This window comes from Lepus europaeus, chromosome 10 (assembly GCF_033115175.1).
Source record: "Lepus europaeus isolate LE1 chromosome 10, mLepTim1.pri, whole genome shotgun sequence".
In the NCBI taxonomy this organism is placed as follows: Eukaryota; Metazoa; Chordata; class Mammalia; order Lagomorpha; family Leporidae; genus Lepus; species Lepus europaeus.
In genome coordinates, this window is record NC_084836.1 from 108270588 (window position 1) to 108294036 (window position 23449).

Consider the following 23449-nt stretch of genomic DNA (forward strand, 5'->3'; position numbering starts at 1 on the left):
GATGTGGCGCAGCCTGTGATTCGGAGGATTTACAATCTAGCTGGGGAAAAATGAAACTTGACCTGAAACCTCAAGGGGAGCTCTGGCCAAACACTGGAAGGAACAACAGCACCAGAAAAGGCACAGACAGAATTGGAACAGGGGCAGAATGGGGAATGCGAAAGGCAAGTCACAGAGCGCCAGGCCCGAATGCCTCGCTGCAAAGGACCTCTGTGTGACTGAGGGTAGTGGGTAAGCCTGGGGTGTGGGAAACCTCAGGAGGGTCCCACTGCACTTAAACACAATGTCACAAGCAACCCTGGATGATTCCGAGAGACAACTGAGAGCATCAACGTCCTTTCCCACAGGCAACATTCCGGAATACACAAGCGGTCTTCAAAAAAGTCAATGGAAAATGCCTATCATGAATAAACTATACATGGATCTCAAAAAATGTTTGTACCAAAATAAACTCATTTTTTAATTCCACTTTACCAGGAACTTTTTGAAGTTCCCTCGTATCTGAGAAAAGGAAGTCCTGGAAAGCACAGCACACGGACTGTTGCAGGAAGAGGGAACAAAAGTGCTTGCGGGTTGTGCTTCCCAGGCACGGCCCTTCCACCTCTCACCTGAGTGGTTCTGCAGGGTCTGGGCCTGTCCGTCTTTGGTGGGTGTGATCAGCTCCCAGATGAAACTCTTGATCTTCTCGTCCCCTTTGTAATGCTTGACACAGTACACCAGGAGGGCCCGGCAAATCATCTCCATGTCCTTCTCATTCAGATGCCACTTGAATCGCCCATGAGTCAGGATGTCCTTCCAACGGCCCCAGCTGACGGTGGAAATACAGAGGGCGCTGGGAGGCAGGAAGGTCCAGACAAGCTCCCTCCACACAGCAGGACAACCAAGAGCCAAGAGGACTTCTTGTTCTCTGCTGGGTCTATCAGTCAACCTGAAGGCTTGGTCCCGAAAGGCCTCTGAGGACTGCGTAACTAAGGTGACCTGGACCTTGGACTCTGAGAGGTTCATATAGCCTCTAGAATGCTAATTTTGGGGGAACCAAAGTATTGGGAGCAGGGAACGCATTTTGAAATAAAACAGAGTCCAGCTGTAGGATTCAAAATCTACCAGAGCCAGAGCTGTGCAAGAATCATGCCTTGACTGAAACATCTGTTGTGCTGGCTCCTTATATATCCATAGGGAGAAAAAGCAGGAAATCAGTACTAGGAAGCAAATTAGTCCCAGAGATTTGCTATGGCCAAGCATATGAGGAAATCGGGGCACGCCTACATGACGGCTGCAGAGCGCATCGTGACAGAGAGGGGTTCTGGGCAGACAGCACAGTTCTCTCTTGCCCCAAAGGGCCCTGTTGGTCTGTAACTCTAGAGGGGGCTGCAGAGACATAGGGAACAAATCTCAGGGACTGAGAATCAGAGGGGGGAAAAGAACAACACAAAACCAAGCAGTCAATACCCACCCAAAGATGAGCAGGTTCTTCTCTACCCGGAAGCACTCGGCTCGGAGGTAGCGCCTGGCTTTGTCATTGAGGCGCCTGGATCTCGTGGGCCTTTCATCCGAGTCACTGTCTAACTCTGAAAACTCCATGAGCTCATCCTCCTCAAACGAGTTGTAGTGTTTGGTCTGCTTTCTCACACGAGGGCGGTCGATCACTAAGCTTTCCTACAAATGGAGAGGACTGTTGGGGAGAAGGCCCCTCTTCTCCACTCCTACTGCAGCGCACAAGCATGCCCTGCTGCCACGCCTCAGGACACAGTTGGGCAAGAACCATGTCTCTGTCTCACCCTTCTTTGCAGTACACCTGCTCCCTCCACAACCACAGGACAAGCAAGGGGATTCTCTGGAACCTCCTCAGGCTAGCATGTTCCCGGACCCCCAGTGCTCTCCACCACCACCTGCTGTTTTCTGCAGTCATTCTAACGGGTATAGGCAAACAAGACCTCCCAGTGCCCACAGCAGCAGTCTGCTCTTGCCAAGAAAGTCTGGGTTGGTGATCCCCAGCTGTTCTGCCCAGCACGCAGACAGCAGTCTGTGCTCTGGAGGCAGACGGGGTCAGAGAATTCCATCTGTTCAGCAACTTTCTGAAGACAAACACTGTGTGCCCGCTGCTTCGCAATCTGCCTTCTGCTGGACTATCCACCAACCTTTCATCTCACTGACGACACAATCCCTTGCTCAGTAACCTCACTCATTCTGGTGGCTCCCCTGGCCACGTCCACTGCTTATTTTCTCGTCTCCACTGCTCCTGCTCCTTACCCTTTCCCCTTATAGCTCCTCCAAAATGCAGCCTCAACTCCTGACCACTCCTAGATGGCCCAGCTAACTGATTTCTAACCCTACCTAAGCTATTTCAATCACTTTGCTTCCCACCTTGCAATGCTCCAACTGCTGCTTACTGCCCAAGGGGCCAGAGCTCGCCCATCCCCCCTCCCACCACTGACTTGCACAGAGGGACTTCTTGATTGTGACACTGTAAAACACTTAACACAGATTACTAAGGGGGCCACGGACTCTTTTTAAAACAGGAAAAATAACACTGCTATTTGGGGCAAACAGGTTGGATTAGCACCTCTGGTGGTCCCACAGAGGGAGAGTTACATGCTAGGCGCTGTTACTGATTTGCCTCCTGGTTTACCCAGAGAAGACGCGTTGCCACCCCATGAGCTAGGCTACCTTGCAGCCCTCAGGGTGGCTTTAGCACTCCTTCTGTCACTTGTCTCAGGGAGGTCACGTACCTCCCTCAAAGGCGCACTTCAGTTTCATTCCAAAGCCCATTCTCTTTTTTTTACGTTCAGAAACAAGAAAATCTGAGATACTGAAATAACGGAACTTCTTTGTCATGCTCTTTTCCTCTTTGTGTCATCTGTCAGAGGTGAGGTTTCTTTCACAGGTAGTGTTGAAACCCAGGTAAAGCAGGCAGTTGCCAGGGAATGAATGTTGGCCTGAGACAGAGGGTTGAACTTGACCTGTTTGGCTTGTTTGAGCTCTAACTGCATTCATTTTGTTGCCTTAGTACCCAACAAAGTAGTGTTCCATTAGGTCATTTAAAAATGACAACTTTAGCTCTGTGACAGGTAATGTGCATTATAAACATGATCTCATTCAAGAACCAAGACTCACGTATAACAGGGCAGGACTTTCCAGGCATCTAAGACACTAGTGAAATAAATGTTCAGTGGAATAAAATATCCTCAGGCTGTACCTTTTCATTCTTTGCTTCAGTGTCCAGTTCAGCTATTTTAGCCCATTTCTGCCAAAAGTTAGGATCATCTAAGGAAATGTCTGTTCTGTTTCCTGAAGCCACAAAGCTAGCCTGTGAAAAAGACAGGAGTCAACAAGCTGCACCTGAACACTGTGCAAACTAATACAGCATCCATGTTATTCCACATGCATCAGAAACCCAAGTGTATTAACCAACTGATTTCCAAGTCAAAACCTTTAACAGAGCTTCCAAAGTGAACATGAAAATCTCAAAGGAATTCTTTTATTTTGAAAAGTGGGTGAAGAAATTACTATTTCAACCTATGAGGTAGTTTTTTGAAACTTAAACTTGGAAGCAGGGGGCTCGTGCTTTGGCCCAGTGGGTTGGGTTGCTGCTTGAGATGCTGGCATCCCAGATGGCTACCAATTGAAGTCGTGGCTGCTCCACTTCCAACCCAGCTTCCTGTTAATGCACCTGGGGAAGCAGAAGATAACCCACATGACTGGGCCCCTGCCATCCACATGGGAGACCACAGATGGAGTTCTAGGCTCCTGGCTTCAGACTGGCTGAGCCCTGCCTGTTGTAGCCATTCGGCATAAACCAGTGGATGGAAGAGCTCTGTCTCTTCTACTCTCTCTGCAAACATGCCTTTTAAACAAATATATAAATTTTAGAAGACAAAAACTTGGAAGCAGGAAGACAAACCTTAGAAGACAAAGGCTACATGTTATTTGGTATCTAGTTCTCTGTGAAAGGCTTCCAGTCCAGCTCTCTGTTGTGGCCCGGGAAGGCAGTGGAGGATGGCCCAAGTCCTTGGGCCCTGCACCCGCATGGGAAACCAAGAGGAAGTACCTGGTTCCTGGCTTCGGATTGGCGCAGCACGCCGGCCTTGGCGGCCATTTGGGGGGTGAACCAATGGAAGGAAGACCTTTCTCTCTGTCTCTCTCTCTCACTATCTAACTCTGGCTGTCCAAAAAAAAAAAAAAAAAGCGTTAATTCTTAAAACTTTTGTAGATTTAATTTTTCTTTCAGCTCAACATTTACGAAATGTCTGCCACAGAAGATGCACTAGCTGGGCAGGAGAAGCAGGCATGAGGGAGATGTTGCCCATACTCTTCCTGTCACACAAGGTGTCCTCCTGAAGGAGCCCGATGTGCGTCACCACGCAGGAGGTCTAACCAAAGAGGCCGCAAAGCTCACACAGGAATCGACAGAGCCTGTGCTCAGGGCAACTAAGTTCTAAATCCAGGGGCCTGAAATCCAGAGGAAAGAGGCACCTCAGCCAGAAGCAGGGAACCTAGAATCGAATCTCCTTCCCATGAAATGAACAAAGAGTGGCATTGAGGCAGGAGTGCTCACTGGAGGAGGCTGCCCTCCGACAGCAAGGAGTGCTCTACAAAGGCACCAGCGACTACTCCAAGGTTTCAGGGCAGACTTTGTGAATTAACAGAGCAAATCACAAACAAAGTGATTATCCTGCCTGCTATGGATCCCCTCTCAAAGGCTGGGGTTCTTTCTATGGCCCCTGCCTCACTGGCCAGACTTCCTCTGAGGCCCTCTATCTACTGAGTTCCACAGATGTGCAGCTGGATCATTTCGAGGGTTTGCATTTAGGGAAACAGAAATCTTGCTAATGAAGGTCAAAGAATTTTATTTTCCCTTCCATTGCAATCTCGTGTCTGCAGAGGAGGTTCTGTACCTTGGCAAAGGTGGACCCTTTCCCCTCAGACTGGATGGTGATGGTGTGGGTTCTTCTCTGCAGGATCTGGTCTATGTCTTCTTCACAGAACTTGGAGCCTTCGTCTTCCTCGTCCATCAAGGCTCCGTAAGCACCTTTCCGGAGTAGGTCCTCCACCTCCACTTTTGAGAGCTGCTGTACCTGGACAGGTCACCAAAGGCTACTCACAAAGTGGAAAACGCACAGGAGAAAAGCCACCTCAAATCTGGCCTTTATGATTCAGCACACAGTTTCTCCATTAACTGCACAAGTCAGAAGAACAAAGGGCACGGACAACAAAATGAAGATTTTCAGAGAAACGAAAACCCAGAGAGGGATTCTGGGGAAGGCAGGCAGACGATCCTCTATAGGGAACTCTGGAAGAAAGCCTAGTACATGATCCAAGGGCCCCAACATTCTTTAAGATGCTGGTTATTATCAAATGCCACAAACCATTAAAACTATGTACCACTGAAGAGGATATATTTGACATCTTTTTTATATTTTAGTTCAAGCCTGTATCTTTAAAAACCTCCAGATGTACCAAACAAGCTGAAGAATAATGATTTATTTATTATTAGATAAATACATTAGTATTGGAAATGATGTCATTTCTAAACTTAAAAAAAAAAAAAAAAAAGGATATCGTGCCAACTGTGATCTTCTCAACTGCTTATTGAAAACAGGAAATGGGGTCCAAAAACACCCTTTCCTGGTTCAAATTAAGAATCTGGTTCTCTTTATAAGAAACCACAAGAAGGAATTAAATGACTCCCAGCACAGATAACTTGAAGTACACTGAGCAACACATGCATAGTTAAAGATACAGGACATCTGGACTAAAGACAACTCATTTAGGAAGTTTAAATTCCCAGTCTTTGATGCTATAAACCCAGAGATTAAGGAGATAGTTTTTTCTAGTCTAGTTTTTCTAGTCTAGTTTGCCTAGACTTTAAAGACAATTTAAGAATTTTACCTGTAATCTTTTTCTTCTCTAGAGGGGAATTCAAGCTGCTAATTTATTCATTCATTTATAAACTGACCACCATATATTGAATATCTTTTATATGCCAAGCACTATTAGGGGCCATGGAGCACCCAGAAAAAATTGGTCCTGTTAAACCCTCAAGAAGCTCAAAGTCTGGAGGACAAAGTAAGACACGGTGAGAAATACATACTATTCGCAGTTAAGAGTGTTACAATCTTGGACAAAGTCAAAGAATGGGTCATAGAAATGTTACTGCATGCTGGGCAACCTTACCACGTAACCGCTGCTTCAGATTTCCTTTATCCATCTAGAGTCTAGAAGATGCAGCAACCTGTCGCTCACCTATCCTCTACTGTAGGGAATCACCCAACAATGGTGTGTGGGCTGAGGCAACATGGCAAAAGTGAGAGCCCTGGATCAGCAGTGAGGAGGAAAAACCCAAGGAGAGCTAGGCTGCAGAGCAGGTCTTCATACTCACTCCATTGGTGCTGCCCTTTCGGTTGATGTCCTGAAGAACTGCCTTGTCCAGGCCCAGCTTTAGGCTGGCTTTGTCAAACATCTCCCGCTCGTAGGAGTTCCGGGTGATGAGGCGATAGACCTTCACGGCTTTGCTCTGGCCTATGCGGTGACAGCGGGCCTGAGCCTGGGGAGGAGGAGGATCATATGCAGCATGTCATCACATTAATAGCAACAACTCTGAGAAGATGCAAGTGCTTAAACAGTAAGTGGTGAGTGGCCAGCTCTCACAGTTATGAGTCATGGGACTGATTGCCAATCAGAATTCACCCAAATGTCAATGGCCATGCCATGTACATGAGGCCTGTAGGTTCCCTTAGAGACCTGGATCTTTCCAGGCTTTACCAGACGTAGCCCAGGGTAGTGGAGTGTAGACTTGGCTCCTGACCCATGGTCTTACTGTAATCCCAGGGTCCAGAATAGGAAGTACTGGGGTCCCTGGCACAGAAGACAGGCTGCTGAAAGGAAGCTGATATCTTGGAGTATGGGTTTGAAAGCAGCAGGCCTAGAGAAAGGGGATTAGTCTAAGTCTGCCACCAGGAACCTACCTAGTATCAGAATCTCTGGACAAGGAGGTCCCTACCCCTGTCCTTCCTTAATCTCATGGCTAGAAACCACACCAGAAATCCTCTGACTCAGTTGCTAAAGTGGCCAAAGGACTGGGAGGCATGGTGGTGCTGGGACAGACGGGGGGCCAGTGGGAAACAACACATGGGAAAGGGGATCAGAGCAGAGCCCACAGGGCAAGGGTGGCCAAGCTGAGCAAGAGTTGCTTGGGCTGGGCTTAAGCACTGCCTGCCACCTCGTCAACTGGGTTACATAGGTCTTCCTTGCAGGACGAAGGCATGGAGTTCATCTTGGTGCCCTAAAATTTCCTATCCTGAATCATCAGGTTGTTCTCGGGCAGGAGAGAAAGCAGAATTTGTTCTCTACTCTCACCTTCTCAGACTCAGCAGGAGTGGTCACTTCCTGAAGGAGCTCATGTGGGAGGCTGCCGAGCACTGGCAGCAGTACAGACTCTGAGCTCTGTGCACAGCAAGGCCATGAGCAGGACCAGAGCAAAGGCCCTCACAGTGTGGCAAGGGCTCACTCCTCTTTCTGGTCGGGTTGGCTAAGGGAACAGTGTAGTCGCAGGCAGGGACAAGGGTACTCAGGAATAATCTGGATATTCTAAGGATGCCCACAGCTACTACCAGGCTGGCCACTGCTTCTAGATCTATTCAGTGGGCAGATACAGGAAGTGTCTGTGGTAGAGAATAAGCACATTATGAGGTCATACTTAAAAAAAAAAAAAAAAACAAAAATTAAAAAAAAAAAAACTCCATCAACCTCGTATCTGTATTTCTTTTCAGCCACATATAAAGGTTCAGAACTCAATCACATAGCTATCATTCTCATTTGATTTATACCATAATACAGGTTGATGATCTTACTGGAAATGCTTACTTAGGAACAAATCCTGACTTTTTCAGATTACAGGATATTGCATAGACTTTACCAGTTAGTATTCCTAATCTAAAACAGAAAATGTTTCCAAATCTGGAACTTTACTTTAAAAGATTTACTTATTTGAAAGGCAGAGTGATGGTGGTGGGTGGAGGGAGGGAAGACAGCTTCCATCCACTGGTTTACTCTAAAATGGCTGCAACAGCCAGGTTGGGGCCAGGCTGAATTGAAGCCAGAAGCCAGAAACTCTATCCTGGTCCCCCATGTGGGTGGCAGACAGGGATCCAACAGCTGGGCCATGTTCTACTACCTTTCCAGATACCTCAGCAGGAAGCTGGACCGAAAGCAGAGCAGCCAAGAAGCAAATCTGCACTTTGGTATGGGATGCCAGTGTTGTAAGTGGTGGTTAACCTGCTGCATCACTACACTGGTCCCCAAGTCTGAAACTTTTTGAGTGTTGTGTTGACAATCAAAAACTTTTAGATTTCAGATTGGCGGGCTCAACCTGAATATATATAACATTTTGACCCACCCCAAACGTAATTATTGAAAAAAAGTCCAAGAGTTTTGGTTTACCACTGCTACCACATAGGATTATATGCCCACTAATTATGCATTATCAAATTACAGTTTAAATACACACTTGAAAGTAGATTTTATTGTAGTCGCAGGGTTAGCAATACTGGAACTATTTTCTGTGTAATTTAGGGTTGAGCCAATGGGGGTAGCAGAAGTAGGGGTTTCCACTGTTAGAGAAGGAAGTACAAATATGGAAAGGAGGAAATTAGAATAAACTCTGTGGTGTTAAGAGTAGATTGCAGGAATCAATATTAACTAATGGTTAGGCATAACTGAGTGTACATATATACATACACATAGAGAGATACAGAAATAGACATGGATATGTATGCATGCCTATGTGTGCACATATGTGTATATACACATACAGAAATGAATGCACATGTATGCATATATGTATATTTATGCTCTGTGCATATATCCGTGTGTTCTAGCCATGTCTTCTGAGATGAAATGTTGTACCTAACTACCAGATCTTGGTTTCTAAATACCATTCCCCACAAAACAGAACCAAGAAGGTACGTTAGAGAAATGGTTAATCGTAGGTAGGGCTGGGGGAGAGAAATTACAGCATCAACTTGAAACTGTGCCAAACGGAAGGAAGTACTCAAAGAGTGATGGCGATATATCAAAGTAACACCAGACACTTGCTGGCTAACTCTAGGAAAATATGAGGACACTTTAGAAAGCTCATGAAAAATGTGTATTACAAAAAAAAAAAATACACATGGGTTTCAAAACTTTATACATTGGGGCCGGCGCCATGGCGCAGTAGGTTAATCCTTCACCTGTGGTGCTGGCATATCATATGGGCACTGGTTCTAGTCCCGGCTGCTCCTCTTCCAATCTAGCTCTATGCTGTGACCTGGGAGGGCAGTGGAGGATGGCCCAAGTGCTTGGGCCCCTGCACCCACATGGGAGACCAGGAAGAAGCTCCTGGCTCTTGGCTTCGGATTGGCGCAGCTCCGGTCGTTGCGGCCATTTGGAGAGTGAACCAACAGAAGGAAGACCTTTCTCTGTCTCTTCCTCTCACTGCCTGTAACTCTACCTCTCAAATAAATAAATAAAATCTTTAAAAAAAACTTTATGCATCATAATAAATTTATCTTTTGGGGCTGGGGTTGTAGCATGGCAGGTAAAGCAGCCACCTGCAATGCCAGTATCCCATATGGGTACTGGTCTGTGTCCTGGCTGCTCCACTTCTGATCCAGCTCCCTGCTAATGACCTGGGAAAAACAAAGGAAGATGACCCAAGTGCTTGGGCCTCTGACAACCCATGTGGGAGACCCGGATGAAGCTCATGGCTCCTGGCTTCAGCCTGGTCCAGTTCTGGCTGTTGCAGCCATCTGGGGAGTGAACCAGCAGATGGAGGATCTCTCTGTCTCTCCTTCTCTCTGTAACTCTGCTCTTCAAACAAATAAATAAATCTATAAAATTTTTTCTTTTGATTCAGTTTTCCACGAACTTTTTGAAATGTACTCATAAAAGCATTAAAGCAAAGACAGTAATAGATTATAATCTGAACAAAAAAAGAACCTAGAGTCCATACTGACATAAACTGAGAAAAGGGAAAACACTTCCTTAAAGTATTATCAACAAACAAAAATGCATTAACAGGTGACAAGAGTTAGAAAAATGACTTTATTATTTTTTTTTTTTGGACAGGCAGAGAGGACAGTAGAGGGAGACAGAGAGAAAGGTCTTCCTTTTTGCTGTTGGTTCACCCTCCAATGGCCGCCGCAGCTGGCGCGCTGTGGCCAGCGCACCGCGCTGATCCGATGGCAGGAGCCAGGTGCTTCTCCTGGTCTCCCATGGGGTGCAGGGCCCAAGCACTTGGACCATCCTCCACTGCACTCCCTGGTCACAGCAGAGAGCTGGCCTGGAAGAGGGGCAACCGGGACAGAATCGGTGCCCCGACCGGGACTAGAACCCGGTGTGCCGGCGCTGCAAGGCGGAGGATTAGCCTGTTGAGCCGCGGTGCCAGCCAGAAAAATCACTTTATAACCATCATAATGGTGACTGCACAGGCAAAAATAATCAATGGAAACTAAAACTAGCAGGTTTTCAATGTAGTTTCAATGTGGTTCTTGAAAATTACTCAATATCAAAGAGAAAATTAGAGAAAAACAGAGAAATCTGACAGAACTTAACTAATGATCAAAGTCAGCATCATCAGACTAATGGTTATAATGTTCTTCTTGACGTGGTATACTGAGAAGGCTGCATCAATCCCGAGGACACAAAGACCCAAAATAAGAGACAATCAATTTAACAACTGACCAGTTACTTTCCAAAAGCTTTAAAAGTCATTCAAGAAAAGAAAAGAAAAGAAAAAAAAAGAGACTGAGGAACTGGATCCACATTAAGGGAGACTAAAGAGATAACACCTAAATGTAATGGGTGATCCTGGACTGGATCCTGGACAGGGGGAATGACAGCTATAAAACAGCTGGAAAGGAATGATAAAATGTGAGTATGGACTGTGTACTGGAGAACAGCTTTCTTACTTCCTGATTCTGAGATTTGAGCTGTGGTTATGGAAGAAAAGGCCCCTGCACTTAGGAAATATACACTAAAGTGTTCAAGGGATAAAGGAAAACTACACTGTAACTTTCTAATGGTTTAGACAAAATATGATGTGTGTGTGTGTACATTTGTACTCAGACAGAAAGTGATGAAGAGAGTAAGAGAGGACAAAAATGTTAAGTAAATTGGACCAAAAAGGTAAACCTTGCTGGTAAATCCAGGTAAAGGTATCAGAGTTGTACAATAGAATTAAATCAAAATGGAAATGTGCAAAAATATTAAATATAGAACCCTAAAATCCTGTTTGGGAACTATGCTGTCTACTTGACATACAAGTAAATGAATTATTTCATTTTGCTTTTGGATTTTGGGGACTGACCCCTGTCCCCATTAGTCTAACCACACTGGCAGGAGTGGGAAAGAAAATAAATAATTTTGAAAAATGGTATTTTGATTATATACTGTGGTAATAATGATAAAAAAGTGTTGATCAATATTTTGTTCTTGTAAATTTATTTTTCACAATATATGTATAGCAATTTTGAAACTACTTAAATGATAGGACTGAAAAAGGGTAAATATTCTGTGTTAGGAAATGAGATCCAAGCTTCTCCCTACCAGAGAACGAAGGAAGAGAGAGGCTGGTGGTGAGCCCTGTAGCTTTAGACTGGAACCATGAACTCACTACGGATGGATACACACAGAATGAGTACGGATGTGTGGTATGATTGCTTCTGATGGTTATGCATACATCTATTTCCCAGTTCTGTCTACACAGTCTAAAAGCTATTACACTCCAGTAGCAGTGGGCATAAATAGTAGCCTGATCTTGATTCCAACATGCCACTATCAAATGAGAGAAAAAAAGCATCCTTGGAGAAACAATTCCAAGGCTGTGGCAGGAACAAGGCAACATGAACCTGAACAACTTCTGGTGCCAGAAAGCAAGGGAGTGCAGGCCGGCGCCGTGGCTCAACAGGCTAATCCTCCGCCTTGCAGCGCCGGCACACCGGGTTCTAGTCCCGGTCGGGGCACCGATCCTGTCCCGGTTGCCCCTCTTCCAGGCCAGCTCTCTGCTGTGGCCAGGGAGTGCAGTGGAGGATGGCCCAAGTGCTTGGGCTCTGCACCCCATGGGAGACCAGGAGAAGCACCTGGCTCCTGCCATCGGAACAGCGCGGTGCGCCGGCCGCAGCGCGCTACCGCGGCGGCCATTGGAGGGTGAACCAACGGCAAAGGAAGACCTTTCTCTCTGTCTCTCTCTCTCTCACTGTCCACTCTGCCTGTCAAAAAAAAAAAAAAAAAAAAAAAGTAAAAAAAAAAAAAAAAAAAAAAAAAGAAAGCAAGGGAGTGCTGCAAAAATGATGCAAACATGTCAGAAGGACACAGGTGTCTCCAAATACCACTCTGAACAATCCAAAAACAAAATAAATGGATGAGCATAATGGATAATAAAATATTCACGAGTCCACATTGATATACATGTTCTTTATAGTAGAGTTTCTTATTAATAAATGCAGAAGAAATAATGGAAATAGAGAATTACCATTAGCCAAACATCATGATAATTACTGAAGGCAAGAACCACTGAGGGAAGCTAAAATTAGTAGGCAAAATTATGATGAGAAACAGAGTATTTATAGAGTCTTAAAATACCTACTCACAAGACATTCATTAACTTTTAAGGTAAAAATAGCCACCCTCTAGGAGATACCACCTTTACCACATGAGCATGGCTATGTAAATAAGACATACTGACATCATGTACCCTGATATGACGCACTGAGGACATTATACCAACATTATGATATTCTTGCCCCAAAGGCATAACCTCAAACTTGAGCATGAGAAAACATCAGGCAAATGCAACCTGTGTACAAAGCAGCTGCTCAGTGCCCTTCCAAAGTGCCAAGGACAAGACAGACACGCAAAGATGAAGGAGCTGTCACAGACTGCAGGAGGCTAAGGAGTCCCCACTACCAAGTGGAATGGGAGATCCTGGATGGGATCCCAGATCAAAAACGATCGTTTTTGGGAAACTGGAGGATTACAAATAATATCTATAGATTAGTGAAGACTATTGTATCAATGATAATTTCCTGCTTTCCATAAATATATTATGTTTTATAAAATGTTAACATTAAGGGAAGTTGGAGTGAAGGGTATATTGGGATACTGCACTATTTTTGGAACTTTTGGAAACATTTAAAATTAATTTTGTCGGGGCTGGGACCGTGGCACAGCAGGTAAAGCCACCGTCTGCAGTGCCAGCATCCCATATGGGTGCTGGTTTGAGTCCTGGCTGCTCCACTTCTGATCCAGCTCTCTGCTATGGCGTGGGAAAGCAGTACATGATAGCCCAAGTCCTTGGGCCCCTGCACCCATGTGGGAGACCCAGAAGAAGCTCATGGCTCCTGGCTTCAGATCGGCGCAGCTCTAGCCATTGCAGCCAACTGGGGAGTGAACCAGCAGATGGAAGACCTCTCTTTTTGTGCCTCTCCTTCTCTCTCTGTGTGACTGATTTTCAAATAAATAAATCTTTAAAAAAATAAAATCAATTTTGTTTTATAATGATATACAAGATGGATCATTCTGAAGTCAAATATACAAACAGGTTTTTTGGAAAAACTAGCTTCTATTCCTAGCTCTCTCTATAGCTAACAATTTAGAAATCAAATGTTTTAATTTTATTCTTGGTAGAAAAGGGAGAACACAGAGAAACAGAGCTACAGTGACAACAAGAGAGCGCGCGAGAGAGATACAGACACACAGCCATTCTAAATAGATGCTAGCATATTACATAATTTTTCCATCTTATTTTTACCCTGAGCTGTATACCTAAGAGATGACTCCATAGCAGTATATAGAAACATTCTTTGTTCTTTTTTCAAGCTGAATATATTAGTTTACTCAATCAGTCTTCCATTGCTGGACAATTGAGTTGTTCAGTCTTTGGTTATTACAATCAGTTTCTGGACCTTCTTTCAGTACCGTTAGTGGTGTCAAACCTCTGTTATTGGGAGAATATTTGATGAACAGTAGATAAAGAAGTAATCAAGGTAAATAATATGCTTTAAGGGATTCACAGTCAGCAGCAATATATGGCAATGAAGTACTGACACTGATTTTTTTTCCAGCTCATCTGATCTTGAGGGTAAATTAAAAGAAGGAGTTGAAGAAAAGTTCTGAGCAACATCTGATGGAGGAGCGCGGCAGACACTGTAACTGCCTTCATGGATCCACACTCCCTTTCTTGTTAACTACCAGAAACCTAACTTTTCTGTATGGTGGCAACGTGTTCACCAGAAACCACTTCCAGCCTCCTGGAAATGGTGAGTTTAACAATCCTGAGCAACGAGATTTACCAGTGTATAGGGATATCTACAAAAGTTCCACTTTCCTGTAGAAGGCATCATGTCTGCCTTCCTTATCCTTCCTGCCTGGGCTGGAACAAACAGGATGTAAATCACATACTCTGCGGATGATGGAGCAGAAAGACAGTACGAACCTGGAACTCTGGGGACACTACGAGGCCATTCACTGGTCCTGGACTTCCACCTTCAGGTTTCTTGTTAACTGAGGAAAACACCCTTTTGGGAGGAGCCAGTGCTACAAGCAGCTAAATGATACCAGGTGACAAACATGCACCTGAACAACAGGATGAGTCCCATTACGTTAGGAGACCCACAATTTTATAGTCAAATCTCAAACTGCTCCTTGTTTTCCTAAACAGAACTCACAAAAACATGAGGTAGCACGAGAAACATTCAGAACCAGAGCAGAAACTGTAATGAAGCCCAAACAAGCAGCATCGGCAGAAGTCTAAATAGGGAAACCTGTGGAGCTGGGGACCACTAGGGGCGGTGGCACTATAGCCACTCCCCCAAGGGAAAATTATGGCGCACTGAAGCTCTCCTGCAGGATTGGTAGCTCTTAGTTGGTTCTTTACCTTGTAATACACTTGAGGTGAGCAAAGGCCAAAGAGAAACAAGTAAGGATGATTAGAACACAGGTACAGATCCCAGTGACTGAGGGAAGAGACAGCATGTGGCTCAGCTGTCCAAACACTGACAGATTTCATGCTGATTCTGGCTCTCAATTTACCACCATGAGGCTCCAGCCCAGAACTCGGCAGAATCTTGCACCACATCTTTACAATCATGTGAAAGTCAAATGGGTGGTACAGAAAGTCAAACACAATGTTGCTTCCTCTAAACTACTTACCCAAATCATTAGTTCTACTACATTAAAAAAAACACCACCAACCTTTTCCTTAATATTAAAAGTATTCCTCATTTCTTAATGAAAATCTGCATAATCAGAGAGGTCAAGAAAGAAGCAAAACATCCACTTTTCAACCTCAAGTACTCTGCCCACACTGCTATGGATTCCAAGTCCATTTTCTATGTGCAAGTTATTTTATTTCAGGGATTTTCTATTTCTCCCAACACACACATGCCTGTGTAGGCCACTTACAATGAAAAAAGGGGGTGTCCGGGGCTATCCATGCAGTAGAAACTGGGTAGGAGGCACTAGGAAGCTGCTTCGCTTCAACCATTTTTGCAAGCCTTTGGTGGAATCTCCCATTTCCACCTCTAAGATTTATTCCTTGGGGTAAGGTATTATCCCCTCTTAAAACGGAAAGTTCTTTGGGAAACAGCAAACTGATTTTCCTTTTATACTGTTTTTACCATGTGGTTAGGTCATCAGATCAAACCAGAGTCTTGAGCACTTTGTTTTTTTTCAGGACCTAGCACGGTGTATCGGGCTCAATAAACAGGCCAGTTAATTCAGTCAAGAACTGACTGAGAACGGGAAAGAGGTGAATTTGGAGCATGGGAAAGGGGTGCTTTTGGGCAACAGAAAGAAGAGTTGAAAAGCACACTGCAAGGAGAGCACTCAAAAGAAACTGACATCACTTTACTTAGGACCAGTGCTATTTGATAAGAAAATCCATCCCCATCCTGGGCTACAGGCGTGCCACTTATGATCACTTACACTCGATGCTGTCATACCTTGTTCTCTGAAACAGTCTTCCTTCTTATCTCATAATTTAAGACCTTCTCACCATTTAGCCTCATATCACCCTCTTAAAAAAGCCTTCCTATTCTACTTAAACCGGTACACTCAACTCCCATCACTTTTATCCCCTTTTATTTTTCTTTTAACAAGTACTGCTCTCTGTAGCTTATTTATTCCTTGTTTATTGTTTGTTTATCCCATTAAAAGGAAAGCTTCATGAGAGCAGGAACTGTCAGTCTAGCTCACTGGTTGTATCTCCAGAACTTTTAAGATTTATTTATTTGAAAGGCAAAGTGATAGACAGAAACGGAGAGATAGGTCACACAGAGATAGGTCTCGCATCTGCTAGTTCACTCCCCAAGCCTTAACAGCCAGGTATGGGACAGGACAAGGCCAGGAGCCAGGAACTCCATCCTGGTCTTCCACTTGACAGGGGTTCAAGTATTTATGTCATCTTCCATGAGCATCTTCCCAGTCCTATCAGCAGCAAGCTGGATAGAAGCAAAGCAGCTGAGACTAGAACCAGCACTCTGCTATGGGATGCTAGCATTGCAAGCAGTGGCTTAACCTGTTGCCCCACAATGGTGGCTCCATCTTCAGTATTTTAAATGATGTGTGGCACATTCTGATGTTAAACAGCCATTTGCTGAACAGACAGCAAAATGGAGCATTTATGCATACATTTATAAATTCTTATTTTTTTTTACTTATTTTTATTTATTTTTTATTTTTTACAGGCAGAGTGGACAGTGAGAGAGAGAGACAGAGAGAAAGGTCTTCCTTTGCCGTTGGTTCACCCTCCAATGGCCGCCGCGGTTGGCGCGCTGCGGCCGGCACACCGCACTGATCCGAAGCCAGGAGCCAGGTGCTTCTCCTGGTCTCCCATGGGGTGCAGGGCCCAAGCACTTGGACCATCCTCCACTGCACTCCCTGGCCACAGCAGAGAGCTGGCCTGGAAGAGGGGCAACCGGGACAGGATCGGTGCCCTGACCGGGACTAGAACCCGGTGTGCCGGCGCCGCAAGGCGGAGGATTAGCCTAGTGAGCCGCGGCGCCGGCTAAATTCTTATTTTCTTATAGCAAAGAAAATCTAATAGGTATAATTCTCCCAGCTCACGCATACATACTGTCAAGAAGCCAGTGGTGCTCGCAACACGGTGAAATAAGAGGAAGTGGTGAAGAGGACCAATCCCTCTCCTCTGGAGCAGCATGGTAGGCTGCCTCTTGAAGGGGGCTCTTGCTCCTTAGGCTGGATTTCCTCCTCCCTTTCAAAATGCTGTAGACAGGCGGCAGGTGCACTGTCTGTGGCTGTGCTCTTGGTTGGGACATCTGCTCCCAAACTTCCTGAATTCTACCATCAGGGACCTTGGCAACAGAAAGGACATGGAACCATGCAGTCACTTTTATTTTTAACCCTGCTCAATGCTAGGGATCTCTTGCTTCAAGGTGTAAAAATCCCTTCAGAGAATAAGAAGCAGAGGTACCACGGAGCAATGAAACAGGAAAGTACTTGAGGCCTCAGTGAGGGGGGCAGGACATCCTGTGATTCCCAGGTCGGGCTTTGCCCTTAGGACTAGCAGCAAACTGGCTTCCTCCTAAGAAGAAACCAGTTCTTCATTTCTCTCCTTCTCAGGCTGCTGTCACGGTCCTTTGCTACTTCTCAACCTCAGGTCCTGCTGTTGCTGAAGTACCAGGACTGAATCACAGCTTGTGTCTTCTAAATGAAGGCAGAAAAGATGAATTTACACCTGTGATCTTCTTACACACATTGATGCTAACACCAACATAGTCAAGGTTTGAAAAAGAACATGGCATCTGATCTCTCTAGGTAAGATCTTCCCATTCTGGGAACCCACGAAATCACCTTCCTTCTGATAGTACAGATGAAACAATAATATTGCTGAGATCTTTCAGTAGTAACTTTAATCTCTTTTAATATTGCTAAGTAGTGCCCAGTTCCTATCCTGGGTCCTAAATGAACTTGTATGTTTGGAGGATTTGGGAAGGGGAACTTCTCTAGCCACACTCCCTTATCCCCCCTTCCACTCACTAACCCAAAGGAGGGACCTACTTGGCCAATAAAATATGGGACAGGGATTGAGCCTGTATAGACTGGGCCCCTGCCCTCTCATCTCCCAAGGAATACAGGAGCCTCCCCTCTGTTGCTGACAAGTTCACCAGGCCAGCCACTGCTCTGCACATGGCTGTGGGCAGTTTCGGTTGGCTAAGTTGAACACATGGATGAGTGTGCTTGTGCAGGGGGCTCCGGAAGCCTGAACCTGGCTACACACTGAGCTGTAACACCTGATTTGCCTTTACTGGTTCACACCCAGGCACGGGAGAGGGATACAATCTACTGAACTTCTCAGACTTCAACGAGAAAACTCAACCACTTAGGCCATTCATTGATGAAGCTCAGATTAAATAAATATCTTTAGCAAGGCCTCAACTTCTAATTCTATCCACAAAGCACAGAAAACCACAGGAAAAATGATCAGAGGAGAAGGCTGAATGGATCTTTGCCAATAACAAAAAAGCAGAAAAAGCAACGCTGTTTTCTGACTCTCAGCTGATGGATCTCTGCTCTCCAGCTGCAAACCTGGTTTGTCTGCAGCTCTGCCTTGGGTCTTGCGCCCATGTTAGCTGAGCCCAGCTCCCTGCAATCAGGTTGGCTTCACTCTCCAGACTCTGAATTGGGTGCGGGATCAGGTTGTCCTGACTGGAGACAACCACAACCCGTCCCAGATCCTGCAAGCCTGAGACCAGAGTGGGCTCTCACAATTTGTATCATCTGAACTGAGCCTTCTGCAGACTCTACTCAGGATGAGTCTTTGTTTTTGTTTTTTTGGCCCAGATATTTGTATCAGGCAGTATGTGTCACAGTCCACTCCTAGGTAAATGTTCTTCGACTAAACCCATCTCCCAAAAGCAATCATCTTAAAGAACTACAGGTGACTGAGAGCTTTTACTAATTGATAAAAAGAGTACATATACCAGTTTCACAAGGATAATACTGGGGACGGGTCTGGTTAAGCATGCTGTGTCTGTTAGGATCTCATTTCACTCATCTTCATGGCTGATTCTGCTGCAGTCTCATGAATCGCATGACAGTGTTGAAGTCCCAGCCTCCAGACTTTCTCTCCTACCTTACATCTGCAGGACATGGTGCAAGGACAAACGCCAGAATGGGGAGTGTGGGCGGGTGGTACATTGGTCTGTGGGTAGTCTCCAGCCCTTTTGCTGTAAATCCTGTACAGCCCATTGTCCCATTCACCAATAAGTACTGATTTGGTTTCATGTCCTAGCATTACTGTACATTTCCCAATTCTTTTCATTTCTACCCAGTCTGGTCTGACATTTGAAAAATTAAGGCTAATTCCCTCTGAGTTATACATTTTTTTTTTTTTTTGACAGGCAGAGTGGACAGTGAGAGAGAGACAGAGAGAAAGGTCTTCCTTTTGCCGTTGGTTCACCCTCCAATGGCCGCCGCGGTAGCGCGCTGCGGCCGGCGCACCGCGCTGTTCCGATGGCAGGAGCCAGGTGCTTCTCCTGGTCTCCCATGGGGTGCAGAGCCCAAGCACTTGGGCCATCCTCCACTGCACTCCCTGGCCACAGCAGAGAGCTGGCCTGGAAGAGGGGCAACCGGGACAGGATCGGTGCCCCGACCGGGACTAGAACCCGGTGTGCCGGCGCCGCAAGGCGGAGGATTAGCCTGTTGAGCCACGGCGCCGGCCGAGTTATACAATTTTAATAATAATCAACTAACCCACTTACCCAGCCACTCCAGAAATCAGTGAATCAAGAACAAAGAAGCAAGACCATGAGTTGAAGAATGCGAACTCTGATCCTGATCCAGAGTTGCCATCACCATCAACTCCCTTGCTCGCTACCTCAGCTGTGTCAGAGCTCCCACACTACATCACCCTTACTGCTAGTCTTTGTTTCTTCATTTGGATTGAGCATTAGGGGAAGTTCAGAAACTGACTCAGAAGATTAAAAAAGCAAACCACATAAATCACATCATCCAATTTCAGTTTGGACTTGATTGCTATTCCTTACTCCATCTCTTGTCAGCTCCCCAAGCAGTAGACACTAAACACAGTGATTCGAGAGCTTCCTGTTTCTTACCAGACTCTGACTCTGGATAGCCTCTCCCACCCACCCTGGTCACTACACCTCAGGTAACTTCATCTGTTCCATGTACTAGGCTTGAACGTTCTCATTCTCATCCACTTCATTTCTTAGCATTGCGCCTATTCAGTTGGTCATGTCTAGACTTCACCTAGGTAAAGTATGGTGATTCTAAAATCTTTGCCTGTAGTCATGACTGCCCTCCAGATGCCAGCCCCATCCTTCCAATTTCACTCCTGAACATCCCTCTCAGTTACGTGCAGGCTTCAAATCAGGGCTGGACAGTGAGCTAATCAAATACTAGTTTTTGATTATGCTTTTAGTGTTGGTATATGTCACTCCTTTAAAAACTGGTTATTCATTATATCTTGCAACTCGTCTTTGACCCAAGCATCTCTTCATCAGCAGAAAGGACTCATGGTAAGCTATTCATAACTCGTGACTTTCTTTGAAGTGGGATGGTGAACACAGCTTCCCACAATCTGCTTCCTGATGATTTATTATATTTTTTTCTTAGTTTCAGACAATTGTCACCAACTTAACAATTTAAAGCATTGGTTTTCAACTAGTGGACTGCTTTTTTTAAACAAAAGTTTATTTAGAAACTGACTGAGTGAATAAGATAAATAGAATAACTCTGCAAATGGGTGGGCAGGGAAGGAGCCCAGATATCCATCAGCTTGGCTCCTTCTTTCCTGCATCTTTCCTTCACAGTATCCCCTGGGGTTCCTCTTGAGTTTCGTGCAACAGCAGCCTCCAAATGTTTTTTGATTGATCGCCTGTATTACGAGAAATGTTCTGAGCCATCTGCTCACCCCTCCCCTCCACAAACAATCCTAGTATCAATGAATATTCAAGATACAATACAGAACCACAGGGATGAAGTTAATCATTGATGAAATAAATGTACACTGACATTCTAAACAGTCTTCTTGACAAGTTAGAATCTTTTTGGCTGACTTACTGTCCAATCTGGTTAGAATGTCATTGTTTTTACTTTGAAGCAAGGTTGATGAAGAACTCCAAACCAGGCTGTGTTATTTTCTTGTTGTCTATGGTAGCTTTTTGTACCGCATTAAAGCCAATCTTTGCAGTAACCTTTTAAAGCCACCTGTTATTTCATTTGGTTAGAACTAGAAAACAGAATCTGTAGAGTCACTTAGCTAGGCACAGAGAAACTGTTAATACAGCTAACGAACTGGTGAGGGTACTGCTGTTCTACTACCCAGGAAGCTCTCTCACCTCTCCAGGTTTACTCATTTACTCTATGTGACATATGACCGTCTAATAAATACACCTCGAGTGAAAATGTCAGAATCAATCTATATATTAAGAATTAGAAAATTAGTCCAGTTTAATATCTTTCCTTATGCCTGTTAATAATAATAAATAGCAGTTCTATCCTGTATTTGGGAATCTGTGGGAGGGGCTGACATTTACTTTTTATTTGGCTTCCCCCCCAACCAAGGCCCTACACCTGTCATCTGGCTGACACCACAGCCTGGAGCATGGCAGACACTCCACAGCCAAGCCAGGCCCTGTCATGATGTTATGGGATTTAGGGGTGGCTAAGGTAAAGAGCAATCATCCTAATGGTTACCTGCAAGTCATTTTGTGGGTTCCAGTCAGAATCAAATATGATGCAGGTATCAGCAGCTGTGAGATTGATCCCCAGGCCTCCCGCTCTGGTGCACAGAAGAAAGACAAAGCGGTCTGAGTCTGGCTTACAGAACCGGTCGATGGCTGCCTGGCGCAGGTTTCCCCGTACTCGCCCATCAATTCGCTCATAGGTGTATCTGAGGGGACCCAAACGAACGAAAGCCCAGGTGTTAATCATGATGTCAATGGAGAACAGCAAACAAAGCAGGAAGCTGTTGACTGACAGCCTTATATCCCTTACTTCTAAATTCCAAATGGCAACAGTCTAGTAGGGACCCCGCCCCTTACATGTGCAGCAGGACAGACAAAACTGCACAGCAAAATGTTCCCCCTCTCAAAATGAACAAAAAACAAAACAAAAAAGCAGCCACAAACCCAGGAGGACTGAAGAACTACAAATACAAAATATTGACACCCACAGCCCAAGAAACTTAGTCTTGATTATCTCCCATTTATATTCGTACTGAATACTCCTAAGACCAGGACAAGCAAATTAAAGCTCCAGCCATGGACTCTCAGCAGTGCTCTTAACAAGGACTCTAAGTTCATAGCAATCTCTGGCAGCTTTTGGGTGACTGGAAGAAGATGAGACCGCTGAGCAGTCCTTTTAGGCTGGGCTGGGCATTTCTAACCTGGCAGTTCCTCAAAGCTTCAGAGGGGCATGGCAAAACCTCCAAGTTTATAGGTAAAATCAAGGTCTCTGGGCAGCATATTGCCAAGCCAAGCAAGCTGGCATAAATCACTAAAAGGGTTTCTGAGGTGTGTCGGTGATGCTGCAGATTATTTAGAGGAAAATTACGTAGGGAAAGTAAAGCTGAATATCATGAGGTAGGCATACATCTGTGTGAATAATGAAGAAACAGGATGGACAGCATGGTGAAGGGCAAGCAGAAGAGAGTAAGAAATGAAAGCATTCTGTGGGCACACTGCTACTGTCCTTCCAGAGAAAACACAGATGGGAGGGGCCTTCACGATGGAGATCACAGTTAACAAAGCAGATACAGCAGCAATCTGCACAGTCGCTGATGAGCCTGATTCTGTTCTTATTTGCCTCCTGACAACAAATGAATTAACAAGGGGAAACACTACTTGGGGCTCAATTTTGACTCATAAGTAATAGGAACCTTGTGAGAAAAGGACCAGTTCATCATAAACCTGACAATAGTCAAGACCATGAACCCTGGCAAAGACCTGAAGTGCTTAAAAAAAAAAAAAAAAAAAAAAAAATTACCAGTAGCCCAGATTTGGGAATCCAGATCTGTAAAACTTAAATAAACCACTGGTAAGGGAATAAGGACAGATGCTCTAGGGGTAGATGACAGTGTGGAGAGGCTTTGGAAGCCTAAGTCTGCAATATAATCCTGTCTTCCTTGAAATAAAAGGAGAATCCATGTAAAGAAACTGCAATACAAGTAAAGAAGGCTGACCAACTCGAACTTATATGGGACAGGTATTAAGCAAAGACATGAGCCTGGAAATGCTCTCTTCCTTTTACAAAGCCAAGGGGCAACCACACATGTAATTATAGGTGTGGTTCTTTTGTTTCTTCTCCCTTTAATTTATTCAAGAAAAATATTATATGAGAACTATGGTAGTAAATGCAATGGGTGGTGGTTTCTTCTTTTTTATTATAATATCCTGAATAAGATTATATGGGAAATAGAGCAGGGAAC

General features: G+C 44.9%; 1 protein-coding gene across 3 annotated transcripts in view; it reads right to left on the reverse strand.

The window, feature by feature from the left end:
- Positions 1-23449, reverse strand: part of CHD6 (chromodomain helicase DNA binding protein 6) — a 240612-nt gene that overhangs the window by 62963 nt on the left and 154200 nt on the right. For all 3 annotated transcript variants that reach the window (XM_062204213.1, XM_062204212.1, XM_062204214.1), the window contains exons 17-22: positions 21718-21913; positions 6380-6544; positions 4896-5075; positions 3197-3307; positions 1454-1656; positions 609-808 (exon numbers count right to left, since the gene is read on the reverse strand). In XM_062204213.1, the coding sequence (XP_062060197.1) occupies positions 609-808; positions 1454-1656; positions 3197-3307; positions 4896-5075; positions 6380-6544; positions 21718-21913 (1055 nt within the window). The remainder of the gene's footprint in view (positions 1-608; positions 809-1453; positions 1657-3196; positions 3308-4895; positions 5076-6379; positions 6545-21717; positions 21914-23449) is intronic.